At 38.2% G+C, this 22,526-nt stretch overlaps 1 protein-coding gene across 4 annotated transcripts in view; it reads right to left on the reverse strand.

Moving 5' to 3' along the window:
- ST7 (suppression of tumorigenicity 7) overlaps positions 1-22,526 on the reverse strand; it is a 334,384-nt gene that overhangs the window by 186,320 nt on the left and 125,538 nt on the right. For all 4 annotated transcript variants that reach the window (XM_087821058.1, XM_087821055.1, XM_087821056.1 and 1 more), the window contains exon 2: positions 7,212-7,294. In XM_087821058.1, the coding sequence (XP_087677184.1) occupies positions 7,212-7,294 (83 nt within the window). The remainder of the gene's footprint in view (positions 1-7,211; positions 7,295-22,526) is intronic.

The following is a 22,526-nucleotide window of genomic DNA, read 5'->3' on the forward strand; positions in this document are numbered from 1 at the left end:
TCTCAACAGAGATGCAAATAAGGTTTATCTTCTGAGAATAAAAGAAGTGGAGATGGAATAGGGAATGTAAGGGTGGAATAAGTGGTTTGGATCTATACCTTACAGAAAAGAAGGGCCATAAACTATACTCAGGACCCAGATCACATTTAAAATAAAGACCCATTTGTCAAGGACTAGTAACCAATGCCTTGTGACGACCTCTATTACTAACTGACAGAAGCAGAGGATGACTAAGGAGTACTGGGACTAGGGCTTAGGGGTAGAGGTCCAGGTTGGCAGCTAGCCTAAGGTACAAACTTGTCTCATCTTCTGCCCCAGGGAAGGAACAAAAATCTGACAAAGGGTAACAGGAAAGGCCCTTTTATCTACCTTGCAGACCTAAAAGCTGAATCTTTCCTGAAAATGCCTACACATATTTTGTGTAGATTCTTTCTAGCCAATAAGACCTCCTCTGCTTTAATTGCATGTTCTATATATAAAACACCTCTCTCCATGAATCAGGGACTTCCCTATACACTACATCACATTAAAAAATACTCTGATTCCATATAGCAGCACCTTAGTATTTCCACACCAATTCCATTAAATCCATGGGAAATACAAAGATGTCACTGTCTGAAATTGACTAACTGCTTCCTGTGCATTAAAGTAGATGGATGATAACGAAAGAGGATAGATACAGTGATGGTGGAGATTAAAGAGGAAATATGAAACTTTCTAACAGTCTACTCCTATGGAAAAATTGCCAAATTCACACCTGCTCTAAGTCTTCAAAAATATAGCTGGTGGTAAACAGTGTTTTGGCAAGAGGGAATATTCTGGGCTTAAGTGAGATAAACCAAAGCAGTTGTCACGGGTTATTTATAGTAAGATCCATAACCTTTTTAGTTTCCTGTTAGAATTTTCAAGTATATTCCTTTCTCCTTACTCACCTACCCTTTAAAAGTCCCTCCCAATTCCTCATGACAGACTTTTTTTTTTTACTCTGAGTTTCTATATGTTTTGTTTAGGAATACTGAAGAATACTGAAGAAAGAGGGGTCTTTCTTTTTTTCTTTTTTTAATCCTCACCTGAGGATATTTTTCCATTGCTTTTCAGAGAGAGTGGAAGGGGGAGAGAGAGAAAGAAAGAGAGAGAAACACTGACGTGAGAGAGAATACAGAGGGGTCTTGACCTGCCTCCTTGGTCTTAGTTGATACCTCCTCAGTCACCTGTTTCCCTAACTGTTGAGGTGGCTGAGTGAAGAACTGATATTCATGCCCTTCCAAGCCCTCTCCTGGCTACCTATTGCCTTTAGGAAAAGAGAAAAGACAGAGAAATGAGGTTCTTTTCAAAGTCAAAAGTGAATGTGAACATACAGTTTCTTACAGTGTCTGTATGTTCACAGGATGAGACTTTCGACTGTGGCATTACTGACTGTGACTTAGAGGGAAGGATTATACTCTCCTAGGGTGAAGTTATAGAGATCACGGACAACTGGGAGAAGCCAGCCTGTGCATTGTGCCCCAAGCCCTGCGAACTCATATACTTGGCCTGGGGTGGTGATCAGAATCCATCATTTTAAATAAGCTCCCTTGATAATTTTGATGCAGTTGGTTAATTCCTTCACTCACTGGATGTCTGTGCAATCAGCGAGTATATTCCTAAGTCTTTACTCATAACACTAGATAGTTCTATACAAAAACAGAGATATGGTCCCAGCCTTTGTGAAGCTTCCATTATAGAGAGAACAAAAACAATAAATGATGACACAAAAAATATAATTTTAAATTGTGGTAAGTGTTGGTCTATGTTCTAGACTGGCCAAATCTGACCCAATCCATGGCCAATTGGAGAAAAGAAAAAGTGTCTTTTCCAGAGAAGGCTGCAGTCTCCCTCCCTTCTTCTTTTCTTCTCTCCCCCTGCCCCCTTTCTTATCTACCTGACCTATTTCTGTGAGTTTGTTAACATGAAACATCAACTACTAGATACTGCTGCTATCCACCTTCCTAGTCAACAACTTTATGAGACGCAGAATGATGCTGTGGCAAAGTGGAAATTTAAATCCTAGTGGCAAAGTGGAAATTTAAATCCTAGTCCTCACTACACCCTTACCTAACAAGGTTACCTGGGCAAGTCATAAGCTTTCTGGATACCTAGTCCTTAGGTCTTTTCTGGTTTCAATTGCATGGCTTTCGAGGGTTCCCACCTTCCAGCCCTTCAACTGCATAATTTTCAAGCCTCTCAATTTGTGTTCAAACGTAAACTGAAAAAAACAAAAAGATAGTTTTGTCCCTTTATCCGCCATTAGTCTGTTCACCTTCTTCAACATGTCTAATCATTAATCTGATCTACTCATGTCCACAGTCAGATCCTGACAGGCATCTACCTGTGGCATTTGCTCTCCTGCAAAAGATCATTAATTTTTATGGTGACCCCAAGAAGCTATAATCTGATAAGGCTGAATGAGCCTTAGTCTCCTCCCACTGTCTGCAGGCTCCCCTGCCATCTAGCCCCCACAGCATCTCTCTCATTCTTTATTCTAGAACCAAGAGACAAGCTGCTTCCATAACGGAGACAACCTGATAATTATACGCTACTTACCACACCCCAACAGTTCTTCCAATTAAGTTTCCCTGAGTCTTTTTTCATTTTTAGAACTAAAATCACTTGGGTGATCCCTATGTCTATCAAAGTGCTGCTTCAAGTGCAGGTCAAGGTCTTTAGATAAATGAAAAAAAGTTGAAAGGAGCCATTACAATCTTCCAGCCACCACTCCCTGACTTGTGGACAGGAGGGGGCAGAGGGCATGGTCAGATCTTCCCATCCGACTGCTGTATAACCTTGGCCAAACTATTTAAACTTTGTGTCTGTTGTATCAGCAGCACAAAGAAAGGCACTGGTTATATCTGCCACTCAGAATTTCAATGAGAATAAAATAAAATAACATATGAAAAGTGCTTATAACAGTATCTGAAATAGAGTGGGAAACTCAATAAATGGTCCTTTGTTAAAATGGATTTCCTACCTGATCTGTCATCCCTTCTACCACTTTCCCCAAAACATAATTCTTTTGCACCTAACCCATGAGCTAATTCTTTTATTTACGATTCTAATTTTCTGCCTTTTTTGTTCTTGATTCTCACTTTAAAAGTTATGTTCTGGATGCCTACTTCATAGTCTCACATTTATATATATGTGTAAAATATATATATATTTATACATACACATTTAATATGTGTAAAATGTAGGTGTAGGAGCATGTGTGTATGTGTATATATATGTTAATGAGGGTACAGGGATCTATATATGAATGTCAACACAACATAATAGCATTTTCTCATTCTACCAACATTCTGAGAAAACTGAGGGAAGCATTTTTCTCCACATATCCACCTGACCACTCTCAAAAGCAAAAACAAAACCCAGAAATGTTCTCCATCGAAATAAACACATTGCCCACAGAGGCTACTTCAAGCAGACTGAGCATGTCCTTGATAGAGCACATAAAAGATGAAACAGGCAGAGAGGCAGCCTGAAGTTAAGCGAGAGAGAGAGCTGCCTGGACAGGTACTTAGGTACAAGAACCAAAAGGGAAGAGTGAGAAATAGGTGGTATAACAAACTCATTGCTGGCTTTCAACTTGTGAAATTAAGAACTAGCTGTGACATCTAGTAAAATGCACACCGATTAGTCCTCATTTATTTTTAAACACATTACTGTAAAAGAGAACAGCATTTGGCAAACATATTTCATTTCTATGTATATTTGTTCAGTTAATTGACTTTTTCTTCACAAGAGAAATACCAGGGTTTTTTGTTTGTTTCTTTTTACCTCTCTTCTCCTAAGACATCACATTACATGATAATTTCAGTTTCCAGCAAAGGAATCCTAAGGTCCCCAAACAACTAATTTCCCAGGGGCAGCCCTGTACTTTGAATGTTCACTGCCTGGATCTCTTAACCCTGCTCAGGGGAGAGTAGTTAGATAATAGTCTCTCTGGTGCCAGGAAACAAACTGCTAAGCAGCTATTTTTCAAAGCACCTGATCCTTTACCTCAATGCTGCTTCTCCATGAAATGCACTTCGCATAAAAGAGTTGTGGCTGAATAGAAACCTCCACCCTAGGTACATTTTTTGAGGGTTAGCAAAGCTGAGTCCCCAGAGGCTGGACAACACCAGTGTCACCAATCCAAAGCAGGAGCCTAAAACTATCAAGAACTATTCCCACATTGTACTTTGCCCTCAGTACAGATAAAACATTTTTGAGAAAGGCCTTTCAAAATCTTCACACATTAGAGGTTTTCCTTTGCTCAAAGATCCGTATCAGTCAGGAATATCCTCTGCTTCCTGAGAATGCTGCAATACAAATATCCCATAAGGCAGCACCACAGTGATTATCAGATTTCAGCAGCTGCAGTCCACAGGCAGGGAGAAAGCCTCACTAGCCTGGATCTGCAAAAAACAGCCATGACCTAGGGAAATCCCTTTATTTGTAGGACAAGAAAAGCAAGCTGATGGGACTTCACCATCCCTGAGTTAGAAAGAAAAATGATTGTTTGGGGCGTAGTTTACCAGAGTAAAAGCAAATAACCCACACTCTTGTAATTAATGCCTAATGCTCCCATAACAATATAGTGCTAGAATAAAATCCAGACCTGCCATTTGTTCAGCAAGCTAGCAAAACAGCTGAGAAGTTAACCAACAGGCAGTGAAATGAGTGAAAAAGCATTACTGCCTGGGTGGAAATACCACTTCGCCCTTTGCCCGCTGTGTGACCTAAGGCAGGTTACTTACTTGCCTATTCTACCACCTAGTTTATGCATAAGTAAAATGGAAACAACACTAACAATTACCTAATTGTACTGTTGTGAAGAGTACTGAGTTAGCATGTACATTACTTAGAAAACTGCATGGCACAAAGTAAGCACCACCTAAATAAGTAATGTTCTTAAGTGAACATTCCTGAGAGGAATGTACAAACCTACTTTTCCACACCAGAGTGGATTACTGGTTTAAGTATGAAATTGCTATTCAAATTGTATACAAAAATGTTCATCTTTTTTTTCCCTATTTGTTTAATCAAAAATTATTTCAAAGATGTTTTAGAAAAAACCCCTAAAATATTACTTTAAATGTAAATAATTATTAGATGGAGATTTGTAATATCTCCTACCTCCCCCCCAAAAAAATATATATGCTAAAAGATTGGTATGTTTTCAGCATATACTTGAAGTATAGCACTCCCAATTCAGCCTTGACAACCGATACTTTAAGATAAACAAGAGCAACAAAATTTATTATGTAGAAACAATGACCTCTTCTCCTTTCCTGGCGCTGTGTAAAAAATTGCAGCCCACAAAATTTCAGAGAATAGCTAACCAAAGAAGGTTGATTAATGCTTATCATAGCTTCTGTATACTGCTTCGATAGCTCACACCTGCATACCCCCTCCCAACCAAGAATGTGGTTTTTGCCTTTATATTTTCCCTGCAAAGACTGTTCGGGGCTGTGAGTTTGTTTAGGGCATGAGCCCACTCGTAGCCACCGCCAACTAAATACATCTCCAAATGCTCAATTTGGTCTCTGTGTGAATTAGTCTCACGTAACCTGGGTATAACATACTTAGTAATAATTTATCAACATGTGAAAGCATTTTCTAAGTTTGAAGTTTCTTCAGTCCATTTAAGCATATTAAGGTAGAAACATGAAGACAGAGGTTCTAGATCTGGCTTTACGACGAACCAGCAACATGAGTGTAGGCAAATCACTTACAGCTTTATGAACAACTCCCTATGAGGTCTTTATTTTTCATGTCCTCACAGAACAAGAAAGACTTCAGACACAGATGGGTGTGCAGTTCTGCATTTAAGCAGCAATATCATACAAATTACTACATATACCTCATTTCAACCCATTTCAAGAAGGAACTTTAATATGCTTCCCCTCACCTTGGCTTGGTCTCTGCAGTCAACATTGGGCTTTCTATTTGAATGTCCACATACATAACCATCATGGAGTGCCCCTTGTTGATGTTCTTCACATTCCTGGTCCAATAGTATCAACTTTAAACATCTCTTCCCTTGAGTATAGGAGCCCATATGACACAGCAGACCAAGATTAACCTGAATATGCTCTGACCACAAAAAAAGATGTTCCCCACACTACCACCATTCCTCTCACCTGTTTGCAGGTTTCTGTCCTGCACACATTGCTCCACCTTTTTACTCTGCTCCTTATAAGCTCAAGCTTCTGAAGTCCTCTGTTCATGCTCTTGCTCCACATCTTTGTGCCCTTTCCCCCAAAAACTTGTGTTTTTCTACAGCTCTTCTCTTAACATAAACTCTGTAACTTCTTGTCCCTGTTTCTATAATAATTTGTAATCACAGGGTTATGTATAGAGAGGAAAATTATTATAAAACCACTTTCTCCTTAAAGGTCATTGAAGTATATGAGAGTGATTCTACTGAGTTTAGATGGCCCTATTTAAGGTACTTAAAGAAAATGACTTCAGGTGTTATAATTTATCACACCTGTAACTATTTTAGAGCTTAACGTAATAGAACCACAGAGATGATTATCATATTGCTTTGTGCCTACTTGGAATTTTTTTAAAGAAAACAATAGAGAAATAAATGTAAATTTTGAGAGAAAAGGAGATGGGGGGGGGAGAAGCTTAGAAATGCCATACCCATGTCAATAAATTTAAAGAAACAGAGCTTGATTTCTACTGATCTTGATTATGTCCAATAATTTATTTTGAAAGGGGTAATAAAAACATTTTTACTTGAACTGAGTCGCATTTATTTTATAGTATCTTAGACACTAGAATTTGACACAAAATCATTTTCCTTTATTTTCCCTTTTATCTATATTTTGTTTTTCCCTTTCAACAAAAGTAATATATGATTTTTTTTTAATTTTAAAAATATTTTAGAAATATGTAGTGACAGGCCTCTATAAGTGCCCCCACCCAACACATAATACACACATGTAAGATAATCACTAAGCTGCTGGTATATATTCTTCTAGATTTTTTTCCCTATACATGTACAGGGTGTCCCCAAAAATGTATACACACTAACAGCTGATAGCTCAATTTTGAAAATGAAATGTATTTTAATAAACACTCCCTTTATAATTATTCAAAGTGTATGTATACATTTTGGGGAACAATACACACACACACACATAATCAGCATGTTTTTAAATAGGAAAGATTCCATCACTTACCAAAATAAGCCCTGATATTAGTGAGGAAGTGCCGGTCAGGGCCACATAGAACTTCGGTGTTAACGTATTCAAAAACATGCTCACTGAAAAAAAAAAAGAGGCAGAGAAAAGAACAAGGAATGCATGAGTATTCCAGTAAAACCAACTGCTTCGTTTTTCTTTCTGTTGAAATCATTTGTTTCTGGTGATAAGAATTCTTAGAATTATAACAAAACCCCAGTAAAATGGTTCAGCACTAAACAAGCTCAGAGTACTGGGTATCAACAACTTATATAGCCCGAAAAAAAAAGCTACATACAAAAAAGAAAAGAAAAAAAAGAGCAGCTTTTTTAGTTTGTGCCTCCCCAAACTATTGTTGTCAATGGTTTTCTTCGATTCATCACCACTGAAAAATCTAATCAGACCAATTATAACTACATAACTATCAGTCAAACAGAGAAGATGCCCGATATGTTTTGTGGGACCCACACATCAAAGTCTTTGATGAACCAACAAGCAGCATGTCAGCCTTAAAACAAATAGAAAATAACTATATTCAACAGTTATTAAAGATCATAATACACCTAAGAAAGAAAAACAAATTGACAAAAGTTAGTATATATTAATAAACGTTTTTTCAGCTTACTAGTAATAAAGTCATAAAAATAACTGGATTCAATTTTTTTTAAAAAGATGAAAGATAAAGCACTAAAAACAAATGTTCACTGCCAGGAACTTTCCTGACCGGTTCCTGGTACTCTGTTCACATCAACTATACAGTTGATCTGGTTGCCCATTAAGAAAGGTTCAGTTATAAAGGAGACAAGAACATGCAATAGGGTAAAGACAGTCTATTCAATAAATGGTGTTGGGGAATTGGACAGATACATGCAAAAAAATGAAACTAGACCCCTTCTTACACCACAGACAAGAATATACTAAAAATGAATTAAAGGTTTCAATGTAGGACTTCGAAACCACTAAAATCCTAGAAGAAAATATAGGCAAAAAACTCTCTGACATTTCTCTTAATAATATTTTCTTCTGCTATATCTCCTGCAAGGGATACAAAAATCAAAATAAAGAAATGAGACTAAATCAAACTAATAAGTTTTTGCACAGCAAAGGAAACCATCAGCAAAATGAAAGACAAACCTACTGGATGGGAAAAATATTCATCAATGATACATCTGATAAGGGGTTAATATCCAAAATTTATAAAAAACTCACGTAACTCAACAGCAAAAAAACAAAACAGTCCAATTAAAAATGCACAGAGGCCCTTAACAGGCACTTCTCCAAAGAGGACATACAGAGGGCCAATGAACATATGAAAAGTTGCTCAAAGTCATTAATCTTTAGAGAAATGCATATTAAAACCAAAATGAGAAATAACCTCACACATGTCAGAATGGCTATCGTTAATAAATCAACAAACAAGTGTTGGCAAGGATGTGGACAAAAGGGAATCCTCGTGCAGTGTTGGTGGGAATGCAGATTGGTACAGCCACAATGGGAAACAGTATGGAGGTTCCTCAAAAACGTCAAAATACAACTCCCTTATGACCTACCAATTTCACATCTTGGTATATATATGAAGAAATCCAAAACATTAATTTGAAAAGAAATACACACCCCTATGTTCACTGCATATAATTGTTTAACCACTATTCTGTATATTTGAAACTAATAAAAAATAATACTGAATGTCAACTGTAATTAAATAAATAAAAAGAAAGGTTAGTTATACATTTTAGAAACATATTTTAGTCATTATCATTTATATCTAGATATTGCACAAAACTTTGACTATTACCAAAACAACAACTGACCTAAAGGGCTTTTTATACATATTCACATTTGTCTACTGAATTTGTTCGTGCAAGGGGATCATATTCACTCATTTTAGAATGAAGGATATTACAAGTAGGACTTTGATGTCATTAGGGGAAAAGATTTGGGCATTTGTCCAGAGCTCAGCCACAAAAGCACAGTTATCACAATGAACAGAGATCCCAGGCTCATTTAACATGCTCTCTCTGTTTATGAATGAGACCATGGACAAAGAATGGAAACATAAATCAGACACAGTTCCCACCCTCCAGAAAGCCACTGTCTAGTTAGGAAACAGACAAGTAAACAAGTAATTACCATAAAGTTTGATAAGGGTGTACACAGTTCCTGCGTATAGAATTTTATGAAAACATATAAAAAGGACGCGCCTCAGGCTGGGGGTCTGGAAAGAGGTCTAGGAGAATAAGTAGGCCTTAACCAGACCAAACAGGGCAGGAGGAGGAATGGAATGGCAATGTGAGCAAAGGAAGGGACCTGCTTTGAGGTGCTAAACAAACAGCACAGCCTTTCTAAGCAATGGTACCTGCTGAGGAGGGAAGAAGCTTGAGCTGTGAACTCTTTGCAAAGATGCAGATGTGGAAGAATACACTGATTCCATCTTTCCTGGCTATGGGCATCCTCTCAATAAACCTCTTACCCCTGTACCCACTGTTAAAATGAAATTGACTTGTGGTCTGTCATTTGTAATCACAGGAGTCTGGACTAACACAATGTGTTTGTTCAGTTAGTAGTCACGACTTGACTAAGTGAACGCTTTCCGGGAGGTACAGAATGGCATGGAAGGAGAGGATCAACCTAGAGCTATAAGACAAGAGGAGGTAGAGTTGAGGTGGCTTTGCTTGGCCGTTATAAAAAATAAAAACACAGTGATTTCTCATTTCACACAAAACAGTTTGTGGAAGGAGGGAGATTTCTAAAAAGGAAAAAAAAATCAAATAACCTTAGTTACAAACCTAGAGCTCATAACTGCCAGTCTGATTCTCAGGTGGCTAAAATTCTCAAAATTTCCTTCTTACATTATCATTGATCCCATAATTTCCCATTATTTTTTTAAAAATCACCAAAACAGAGTATTCATTTGTTATTCTGTAGTTATGAACATTCATATCTGTACTATATACTTTTTCAGTAAGTTTCTAAGGACAAACTGAGCAAAGAATTCAATGAAATCCACACTTCTAAAAGACAGAGAAAAGATTTGCCTGAATTAAAGTGCTTTAGTAGCCCTACTGTTAACTCCCCAGAAACAAAGCATAAAGGAATGGAGAGGAAAGGTTTCCTATCGGAAATCACCGATCTACTGATCCATTAATCAGTTGGTTGAGCATTATCCCATGCACTGATGGGTCACTGGTTCAACTCTCGGTCAGGGCACATAACCAGATTGTGGGTTCAATCTCCAGTCAGGGTGCATGCAGGAGGCAACTGATGGATGTTTCTCTCTCACATCGATGTTTCTCTCTCTCTCTCTCTCTCCCTCTCTCTTCCTCTCTTTCTAAAATCAATAAAAACATATTTTTCAAAGAGAATTGATAAATGAAAAAATTATTTGAGGTTTTTAAAGAGAAAAATAAACATTTCACTCGTTTGGTTTTGTTTCATTAAGATTGTATAGCAACAATAATTAATAATTAGAACATATTTCTCTATTATATCTGGTTACAGAAATCTGACTAGAGTTGGGAGAGATAATGATGGACATTAAAAGAAATAGAGAGCGCGGCCAGGCGTGGCTCAGCGGTTGAGCGTCCACCTAGGATCCAGGCGATCAGGGTTCAATTCCCAGTCAGGGCACATGCCTGGGTTGCGGGCTCGATCCCCAGTTGGGGACATGCAGGAGGCAACTGATCAATAACTCTCATCATTGATATTTCTATCTCTCTCTCTCCCTCTCCTTTCCTCTCTCTGAAATCAATAGAGATATATTTTTAAAAAATTAAATTAAATTAAAAATAAAAGAAATAGAGATACAAATAAAGAGAAAAGCAAAAACAGAAACATTTAGAGAGTAGAAGGTGCTCATTTAAGAACCTATTAATCTTACAGTCTTACTGGACATTTTAGCTAAAATCATTAAGACATGGCATTTGGCAAATCAATGCTTACTACTTGCCATTTCAATCTACCTACCTATTATTTGATGTTTATAACAAAAGCACTTTGACATATTAGAGAATTTTCACTTCAACTCCATACCTGCTAAAGTCAATATTATTGCTCATCTTATGTCACAACTGAAGGCCGGCAAAGACCTGAAAACCAGTCATCTGCCCTCAAAGCTCAGGCTCATGGTATGACAGGGTGCACATGGGGATACTGATGAAAGCATTAAGGAACAAAATAGCAAAAGGAAAACAGTAGCCTATCAGTGGAAAAGGTGAGGAAGCTATAATAATGAATGTTTTTAACACTTAACACTGTGTTTATTTTTACCTCTGACCTTTTAAATAAGTCCACTGTGATTTTATCATTGGTATGTGCTGCCCCAGGGTGGAAAGGCAGGAAGCCACACTGAAAGAAGAATGCAGTTCATAGGTTTCCCCATTACATTAGGGCTATACACTACAGGCCAAACTGCCTTAAAATCAAGGAGTATCTTGCATAGTTTCATCAGGGTCACTATCAGCTATTTTTAAAAACATGAGGCCAAGGGACATCTGTAATATTTTAAATAATAAAATTTTAAAAAAATTAAAAAATAATAATAAAAATAAATAAAAATAAAAACATAGGAGGCCTGATAATGTACCTAAAAACTGGAACAGTACCTAAAATTTGGGGTATGTGCTTTGAAACATAAACTGGATTTTCCTGAAAGGTACGGGCACATCAATGTAACCTCCATACCTGCTGGGGCTAGGCAAAACAAATTCAAGAACAAACTGGTAAAGACTAATCTAGCTTTGTGAAAAATAAATTCATAAAGTTTTCCTAATGTCCTATTTCAACCCAGAGACAAAAATTAATAAATCAGAAGGCTTTTCATTTGATCCAGCTGGGCACTCCTAGCAGGTCACTGGCTCAAAGAATACCACATCAGTTATTCAAGGGCAGCCTCTGGGACTGTATCTTGGAGCATTCTGAATTTGCTGAACTTTAACTTGGCAAGGTCTTCTCATTTAATTAATGAGTAACTGGGAACTGAGTATGGCCCTAAGAGCAAACTTGGTAGGAGTGATAGATACAAGGATTAAAAATTAAGCGACCTCTATGAAAATAATACAACAGATCAACTGTGGGATATGAAGAATAATTCCTGTGAGCAGGAACTAGAATACCAGAGGGCTTACTCAGGAATCATGTGAAAAGGGGCTGTAAGGACCAGCCTGTGAGGAGCCAGCCTCGTTTCTGGCCCTCGTGACAATAAGAGCCTTTTTCCATATTCTTCAGAGCACAAGCTATTCCCAAGTTACACTCCTGGAAAAGACCTGTGAAACAGAGTGAGCACATAACCCTGTGCGTTTGTCTCTGTAGACATAGTGCACCTCACACAGAGAAGCCCTGGAATGAAGAGGTTAAAGGAGCATCAAAGACTTGGAGGTGCTGACTAGACAGAATTGGATAGCAGCATAATAAAGTTTACAACACCTCAAAATATGGGTCTGCTTTGTCCTGTGTTCCTTTTAATGCCTCACTAAAATATGGCATGTGAAATAGAAAAAAGCTAAAAAGTTATAAAATAACAATCAGCAATCATTTCAAAAGTTAGGGGGAAAAAAATCCCTGGAATAAAATGTTAAAGAAACTAAGCTTATTCAGGCTGGATAGAAAAAAAATTAAAGAACTTTTATGTAAAAGCATTATGCCTGGGCCAGATGCAGGGATACTGCAGCAAACAGAATACTGTCCCTTCCCCCCAAGGGACTCACAATCTAATGAGTAAGACAGGCAAGTAAATGGATAAGCAAACATCAAAGAGAAATCTTTAGGGTGTTATAAGAGCACAGCACCCAAAGGGATTAGGAGATCAAGAAAAATTTCTGCCAAGGAAAAGCATTCCATCTGAGACTTGTAGAAGGATGAATCAGGAGTTATCCAGGTGAAGTTACCTGTGACTGCAGGAACAAGGGGACAGTGAAAGGTAGAACTGTGGAGCACCCCATGCAGAACACTGCAGCCCAAGGGCCTGAAGGTGCATGCCCATGGAAGGAAAGAGAAGGGCAGTGCAGGGGCCAAAGAGTTGTATCCATAAGCTGAACACTGGTGGGAAATTACTATTAGATGTGTGAAATTACTTCCTAAAGTGCCTGGTATACAAATATAAGGAATATTGATTGACTAGTAACAAATGGCTATTCTCAGATGAGACAGATTAAAACAGGTCAAAATTGTATTTCTAAAAATAAACGATGTTTGCTGGTGCTTGGTCTTCTCCTAAATTATTTATAGAGAACATCTGATTTTATACAATGAGTAGATGTACAATGCAACCTATCCAAAACAATAATTAAGGAATAGGGGACTTTGGTTTATTTTTCTTAGTAAATAAATATAAGTAGCATTTATCTCAACATAGATGAAAATCTATACCTTTAAAACTGTTTCACTGTCTATAAAATAACAGTTATATTGCAGGATTGTTGTGAGGACTAAATGTAGATAATGTACATAGACTGCCTAACACAGCAGACCTCATCAAATAATATGTATTATTGCTGTTATCTATGTTTATGTTACTCTTCCTTTAGTTATCTGACATATTACTATAGTTGGAGAAACAGAAGAGACTGAGCTGGATGTATACATTATATTAGTAGTAATAGGAAATTCATACACCATGATTAAGTAGGATTTATTCCAGGGTTGCAAGGTTTATACAATAAATGTGATACATCACATAAACAAAATGAAAGATAAAATTCACATGATCATATCAATAGATGCAGAAAAAGCACTTGATAAAATCCAGCACCCATTTATGATAAAAAAAAACTCCCAGCAAAGTGGGAATAGAGCAATCATACCTCAACATAATAAAGGCGATATATGAAAAACTACAGCCAATATCATACTCAATGCACAAAAACTAAAAGTGTTTCCTTTAAGATCGGCAACAAGACAGGGATGTCCACTCTCACCACTTTCATTCAACATACTACCGGAAGTCCTAGCCTCAGAGGTCAGACAAGAAGAAATAAAAAGAATCCAAACTGGAAAGGACTGTAAGCTGGAAGTAAAAAGGAAGGACTGTAGAAAGGAAGTAAAACTGTCATTATTTGGAGATGACATGATATTGTATATAGATAATCCTAAGGACTTCACGAAAAAAACAATAGATCTGCCCAGCCGGGCGTGGCTCAGCGGCTGAGCATCGACCTAGGATCCAAGAGATTGTGGTTCGATTCCCAGTCAGGGCACATGCCCGGGTTGCGGGCTCGATCCCTGGTCTGGGGCGTGCAGGAGGCAGCTGATCAATGATGACTCTCTCATCATTGATGTTTCTCTCTCTCCCCCCCTCTCCCTTCCTCTCTCCGAAATCAATAAAGATTTTTTTTTTAAATTATAGAACATGACACTGTGATGGACAAAACCCTAAGATGCCCCCAATGGCCTCCTGGTGTTCATATCTTTATGCAACTCCCTCCCCTTGAATGTTTGTGGGACATGTAAGTTGCTTCTAACAAAGGTATGTAAGCCAATATGAAATTGAAGCCCTCGGTTCTATAGCAATGATTTCTGCCAATGGCCTGGGTAACCTTGGAAGTAGATTCTCCCTCAGTTGAGCTTGAAGATAAGATCACAGCCTGGTCGACAGCATGATTACAGCCTGGTGAGACCCAGGGCAAAAGACCCAGCTAAACTGTCTGTACTCCAGACCCACAGAAACCATGAGATAATAAATGTGTGTTGTTCTAAGTTGCTGTATCTGTGGTCATTTGCTATGTAGCAATATAAAACTTATCTAATCATGTAAAATTCATTAAAGTCAAAATTAGTGTGAACATCTGACAACTCTGGCTACCTGCAGTATGCCCAGAAAGGGCATTAAGACGTGCCAACTCTATCTGCCCCAAGAGCTTCTTTCATAAATAAAATACACCTTCAAACTCTGCTGCTTTAACATCTTATTCCACATGCTAATGTGGAATTGTCTTTGCAAATCCACTAATATTAAAGAAGCTGAAAGAAAACTTTTTTAAAATATGGAAATCAAGTATCTTCATTTTACCCCAGTGAATGATTTTTTTAATCTGCACATTGTAGATATACAACATTTTTATGTTTCAAAAAACCCCACAAAACCTCAGTTTTACATCTGGGCATAGCTTCAGTTCAATAGAAGACTGAAAGCATGCCGTGGGTACTTTTTCTAATTTGTTGCTTCTGCTTGCCCTCTCCTTGCCCTTCACCCTGGTCTCCTTGGGCTCTGATAAGGTCATGAGCTTTTATGCATCACAATTCCCTTGATAAATCCTATGGCATTTATCCTTGTGAGAAAAAAGACATAGGACATAAAAGTGTAGTTTTAGACCCATTCCTATGGCAAGAAACCCCCCAAAATCATTGTCTACTCTTTCCCATACCTTGATGTTGCCTTGGCAACTTTACAGGTAGGTATACTTCTGCTTTACTGGGCACCTGGCTGTACTGAGGAGTGGAGCCGAGCACATTCTTTCTTTTCTCAGTTGTAATCTGGGAAGCTATATTGAAGTAGTATTCAGTCTTCATGGCTCCTCATCCCTTGCTGAAAGGAGGCCATCTGTCAAGCCATTAAGGACTGTCCAAAGCCCATTACCTACAAACCTCAGTAATCCTCAAGGACAAGCGAAGGAAGATCTCAGATTATCTGTCCCCTTTTATTTACAAGAGGGTGATAATGAGAAACCATACTGTGGTCAAGAACAGGAGAAAAGCTTGTATAAGTCTAATTACATTCTTAGCTATTTAAAATATGTTTTGATTTAGGAATGAAGATCATTTTATGAAACTTTCTGTTTAACATCAGGAAGAAAAAAAGACCTATCTGTTTCTAAAGGGAAAAGACCTTCCTCATAGCTAAGTTGCAAAGAGAAAGAGGCCTTGTGGAGAAATGGTCCTCAGGGCTCCAGGCATCACTAGCCTACCTGTATTCACTGTGCCTCAATCCTCCAGTACCCAGCAAAGTGTGGTCCAGAGAAGTACTCAATGTTTAATGAACACTTAATGACTGCAAAAGGGCAGAGTGCTAGATGATGAAGTTATAAATTCCCCAGGATTTCTATCTCTGGCAAAACCGAAAAGTCTTTGATAGCTGGGACTTTGTCTTCTGAGGTGTGTGTGTGTGTGTGTGTGTGTGTGTTTCTATCCCTAGAGTATTTGTACAATGTGAGATGCTTATTAGGTAGATTGAATGGCCAATCATTGATAAATCAAGGAAGTCCCAAACATACTTATATTATTCTCATACAGCAAGATTTTGGCTATAGAACCCTCACAAATTATTCATTTGGGATAGTTAAGGACATATACTATTAAATACCAAAAAAACTTTTCATTTTAAAGCAGTTTTACATAGAAATCTTTCCAAAACACATTCCATACTTGACTGCATCTTTAAACAGAATACCCTGGAAATATTTCCATCTTTAATTAATGGTTCTAAGTCATCCAAAATGAACATATAGTGCTGTGCAAACATGAAGCAATGTTTTTAGAAACTTCTCAAGTACTCTATGCTTTTTCCCTCCAAAATGAAGTGGTCCCAGACTAATGTGTTTTTTGTGTCTTTTATCATACTATTTTTATTATTTGTTGTTATTGTTTGCCTGTTTCAAACTGCTCTCTTTCCTTCTTCTTAACATGTAACTTAAAACTCTATTGCTGCTTCAAAGGCAGGTAACCAACTTTGGTCATTCAATAAATATTTGTGTTTAATGTATGCTAGGCTGTGTAATATGCTGGGGATACAAAGATATCTGATAAATAGTTCTTGTATTAAAGGAGCTCTAGATTTTGTGGAAGAGGCAGACATGGAAACAAATGAACAGGCAATTGTAATTCTGAGTGTTGCTCCGGAAATAGAGTTTGTACTTCTAACTTGGCCTTGGGCTGGGGTAGGGAACAGAATGAGAAAGCTGTTAAGCAGAGCCCCATGGATGTGCATTATAACTATGTAAGAAGACTTGTGGTATCCCATTGGTAACTCTTTGAAGCTCATCTGTATGTGCTATGTACACTGGCTTTTTTTTTTTTTTTTAATATGTCTTTATTGATTTCAGAGGGAGGAAGGGAGAGGGACAGATAAACATCAACGATGAGAAAGAGTCATTGATCGGCGGCCTCCTGCAAGCCCCACCACTGAGGATCGAGCCCGAAATCAGGGCATGTGCCCTGACCAGGAACTGAACCACGATTTCCTGGATCCTAGGTCGATGCTCAACCGCTGAGCCACACCGTCCAGGCACTGGCCTTTTTTTAATTAGAGCTTGGTGGTTTGGGGAATTGAAATGACCGAATTGCTGAGTTATAGAAAAGTAAGGTATCACTGTAGTGAGCTGTAATAAACAATTCTATAGAATGGTTGGAATCAGTGTTGTAAAAGAACATTCTCAGTGGTTCTTGTGTTCACACTGGGGCTCCAACAGGCTCCTCACAGCATCAGTCATGCAAAATGTGCTTGGACTTTTCCACCATCTTAAAGAGCACTACCTCCTCTAAAATATTTTTTATTAATCCTCGCCCAAGGATATTTTTTCCATTGCTTTTTAGAGAGAGTGAAAGGGAGGGAGGTAGAGAGAGAGAGAGAAAACATCAATGTGAGAGAGAGACATGGGTCAGCTGCCTCTTGCATGCCCCCAATTGGGGGTGGGGATCGAACCTACAACCCAGGTAATGCCCTTGACTGGAAATCGAACCAGCCACCTCTTGGTGCCTGGGCCAAAGCTCTAACCACTGAGCCACACTGGCCAGGGCTCCAACTTCTCATTTACCTCTCCTTTACTTGAAGTTCTCTAAAAAAATATACAGAAGCCTTAGAAGGTTTGCAATGTTGAATGCAGCAATTCATTACCTAATGGGCCAGAATAGAGATAACGACCTAAAAGTGTTCAAAATATTTGTGGCAATCAGTTGGTTCAACCAGTAATTGTTAAATCTAAAATGCATGAAAGCCCTGGCCAAGTAGCTCAACTGTTTAGAGCATCATCCCAATACTCCAAGGTTTCTGGGTTTGATCCGCAGTCAGGGCACATACAAGAACCAACCAATCAATGCATAAATAAGTGGAACAACAAATCAATGTTTCCTCTCTCTCTCTCTCTCTCTCTCCCTCCCTTCCTCTCTTCCTCTCTCTCTCTCAAATCAATAAAAAAAAAAAAAAAATCCTCTCTCAAATCAATAAAAATAAATGCATGGAAATACTAAGAAAGGTAAGAATAGTAACAAGAATAATGGAATAACCATCCACATTCTATAACATTTTTCAGTCAATGCTCTATATTTATTAATATCACCTAATTCATTCATTTATCCAAATGTACTTAATTTATAAAAAGTACAAGACTCTCAACTAGACCCTGGAGTTGAAAAATAAAAAAATGAGAATGACCCTCCCCTTGAGAAGGAAATATAAGATGCCCATACAAATAACACAGGACAGAATATGAAACATCAGAAAAGAGGTGCAGATAAAATATAAAGGAAGAAACTACTATTTCCAAGTAGAAAGGATCAGAGAAGCTTAATGAGTGAGATGTCCTTCTGGGCTTTGAAAGAAGGATAAGCTTTAGAACATGAGATTGTAGAGGTGAACAGAGACGGTATAGATTCCAGACACATATTACAACACACACAAAGGAACTGAGTTGGCATAGAGGGCAGATGAGAAGCAGCAGGAGAGGGAGAGAGTGCTGGCTCAAACAGCAGGTCGAGAAAATCAAACTTCATATGGCAAACAGTGAGGAGATACCTGCCATTCATGAACAGAGATGTGACTGAGACAGATGTGTCTTGTAGTAATGAAGTAGTGTGTAGAATGTACAGCTTTGGGAGTTATTTCAGAGGACAGCTCCTGTAATACCACTAGGCTGGGAAGTTGGGCATTTCACATGTTGCAGAGGTAAATTCAATAGGATGTGGCTCGTGATGTGGAATAAAGGGTAAGAGTCTGGAGAACGTTGGTGAAGTGGGGCCAAAGTCAAACTGCAAATGATCAGAGACAGTGAAGGATAAGGAAATTATGGCAGCAAGCACAGGCTGCATCTACAGTAAGTCTGGCAGGAAAGAGATGAGAGTTTATTTTTAAGTATGAATTAAGTTAAAGGAAAATATAAATGGCACCATAAGAGTTAGTATGTGAATTAGGAATAAAATTCAAACCTTTATTTCACTGCAACAAGATCAGCCTTCCTAAGAAATCCTAAGAGAATGAGTGAAACAGCCTGGCCTGAGTGGACCAGTTGTTTGAGCATCAGCCTGTGCACCAAAAGTGCCAGTTTGATTCCCAGTCAGGGCACATACCTGGGTTGCAGGTTCGATCCCCGGTCAGGGAGCATATGGAAGGCAACTGGTCGATGTCCCTCTCTCATATCAATGTCTCTCTCTCTCTCCCTTCCCTTCCTCTAAGCATGTCCTTGGGTGAGGATTTAAAAAAAAAAAATATATATATATATATATATATATATTATTTTTTTAAAAGAATGATTAAGAGAATGAAGCTCTTTATTTGAAAAGATTTTGAATCTGACAATTACACATATGTATAATCAGTTGGGATTAAATGACAAAATAAAAATAAATCTATTTCCTATTACATTTATTCTGATTTTTGTACTTCCTATTAATTTACTTGCTCTGCTTTGAAACCCTCTGCTAACTTACAGCTAAAGAGTCTGCCTCAAAAAAAGATAATGGTTTGGGCAGACAGAGAAGCAACTAGAGGCCATAGGGTAGTAAAATTCAAATTGGATTTTTAAGTTAGCTATTTCTTTTCCTTATAGTCTCCAAAAGTTCAATGATTAACTTCACTTTTGAGTGAAAAGTTGCCCCATAACAGAAGGTCTGATGAAAACTGTGTTAAGGCTATTTCCCTCTGGGTGAGGGTGCATAACCCACAGAGATAACAAGCCACAGGGGAAACCACTAGACAGGCCAATATTTTAGTAGTCAACTGCTCCAACTGCCTGGTTGTCCAAAATAAGGCTTCATTATTTTCAATTCCAGTAACTAGATTTGGCTTTATATTTGCATCAAATGACTCATTTGGAATGAGTCAAAAGGAATACCTTATGGCACCTGAAATTATCTCCCTAGGTCCAGGGCTGGCAGCAAATTGTAAGTGGTAAATCACAAGTGCACCTGTCTTTAATGTCTACAGGTGACAGTTAATGGAAACTGGAACACTGGTATTTTCAAATATTGGTACGTCAGCTTTTTAAAAAAATCTATTAGAAGATGCAAATAAATTCCAGATGCCCTATGTTATCCCTAATATGAATGCTCCCAATCCCTGTGGATGGCCTTTTTCTCCCTTTCAAGCCTATTCTGTCTCAAATAGTTTTCAGACATTGTAAAGCCTCTCTGTGAATGACCCATTCATCTGTAATGTTAAAAAGAAAGAATAATAATAAAAGGAACATCTTTGTACCAATGGGAGGGGGGGGGGAGGGAGGGGGAAGGAAGGAAGGAAGGAAGGAAGGAAGGAAGGAAGGAAGGAAGGAAGGAAGGAAGGAAGGAAGGAAGGGAGGGAGGGAGGGAGGGAGGGAGGGAGGGAGGGAGGGAGGGAGGGAGGGAGGGAGGGAGGGAGGGAGGGAGGGAGGGAGGAAAGGAGGAAATTGGCATGTTTTTAATTAGCAATTGCCTAATGCAATACATAGATCCTTAGAGCCCAGGCAATTTACCTCCAGATAAATCAATAGTTGGTTAAAATCCAAGGTTAAGGAGGCCAGTCCCGGGTCTGAATGAGTCAGTGAACCTCATACCAAGAAATCCTATGCCACAAACTCAGAAGCCACCTTTTACAAATGGGTATTACCACTGGGAGGCGAATCATTACATTACTATAAAAACAATCCAATTTTCAAAGAAAAAAGTGGGTTAATTTTTAAGGTTTTTCTGAAACAGTCTAAAAATACAGAAAAAATATTTTAAATCACCCTTCCCTCCCCACACCACCAAAAGAAAAAGAAACACCAGCACACACAGCAATGCTAATGATGACATAGGCTAAGTTTTTCTTAGGAACAATTGCTAAGATAAAATCATGCTAACTGACAGATGTAGAGACCAAAACACAGAGAAATACTTAACATGATTACTCAGTAAGCAAGTATAGTAAGTGATTTGCAAAAATGCCATCTTCAATATTAAGTCAAATCATTATCTGCAAAATGACCAATACCATTGTTAAGGAGGCAAAATAATGTTTAAAGATTAAGTCACTTAAGTCACCTGTCCAAAGTCATACAGCTAGAAAGTGACAGACTCAGGATGTAAATTCAGGCACAACTGGCTCTGAAACCTGAGTTCTTAACCACTATTCTAAGGGCATCTTCCACTCGATGGATCCCACAGCAGATCTCCAATGTCTCTAGTCCGGTCATTCCTTTCCATTCACATGTCCCTCAGTGGTCCCATCCTCCTTTCTCTTGCTTAGGCTATCATACCCCTTAACCTAACTCCTTGCTGCCAGCTCTCAACTCAGCCTAACCCATTCCCTACCTTGCTACCTTAGTAATCTCTTTAACTCATAAGAACTGATAGGCTCCAGCTTAAAGATCACTAACATAGGCAAGACTAAAAAGATGAAGAAGAAAAGAATACCCAAAGATAGTATCATTTCTTAGGTAATATTTCTAGGTACTAGCAAAATCTCCAGATTCCATATTTTGTGCCTAAACTATAATGTATTAGTGTTATAGCAGAATGTTACAGAATCTCAAACTCAAGTCTTGAGATGTCTATGATAGTGCTGAGATGTCTGCCTTATACTGCCATATGCTCACAAGGAAATCTCCACAGCTAGCCTAGTTTCCGTGCTGAGACACAAAACAGATACAAATATGTAATTACTTTCTTCTTTTTTAAGTATTGGGAGAATATACAGTACCTCATTCATACAAGAAGTCAATATATAATGTTATACAATCATATATAATATGTAAACTATATACCATATAATCCTACATTATATAGTTTGCTAATAATTTTATGTGTAATAATCTTAATTCCTTAAGTACTGGGCACTGCCCCATTCCTATACTTGTTCTGATTCCTCTATGGTTCTTATTAAAACAGCAGAAAAATAGAAGGTGCTCAATAAAGTCGATCAACTCCTAACTTTTTAAATCATGCTGAAATATGTCCTGTCACTAAGTATGTATGGTATTATAAGGAGAGTGATTATTTTAACCAACACACCAGACCATCTGTAGTAGGCAGACAGGCATGAGTAGAGTAGGAACAGGCCAGGTACAGAATGTCACTAGGGCAGAAAGCCTCAGGTACCTTGCAATGGGCAAAACTGAGAAAACAAGGGCCTTTCCCCCAGAGTGACCTTTCCTCCCC

This window comes from Miniopterus natalensis, chromosome 10, assembly GCF_054644295.1.
Source record: "Miniopterus natalensis isolate mMinNat1 chromosome 10, mMinNat1.hap1, whole genome shotgun sequence".
Classification (NCBI taxonomy): Eukaryota; Metazoa; Chordata; class Mammalia; order Chiroptera; family Miniopteridae; genus Miniopterus; species Miniopterus natalensis.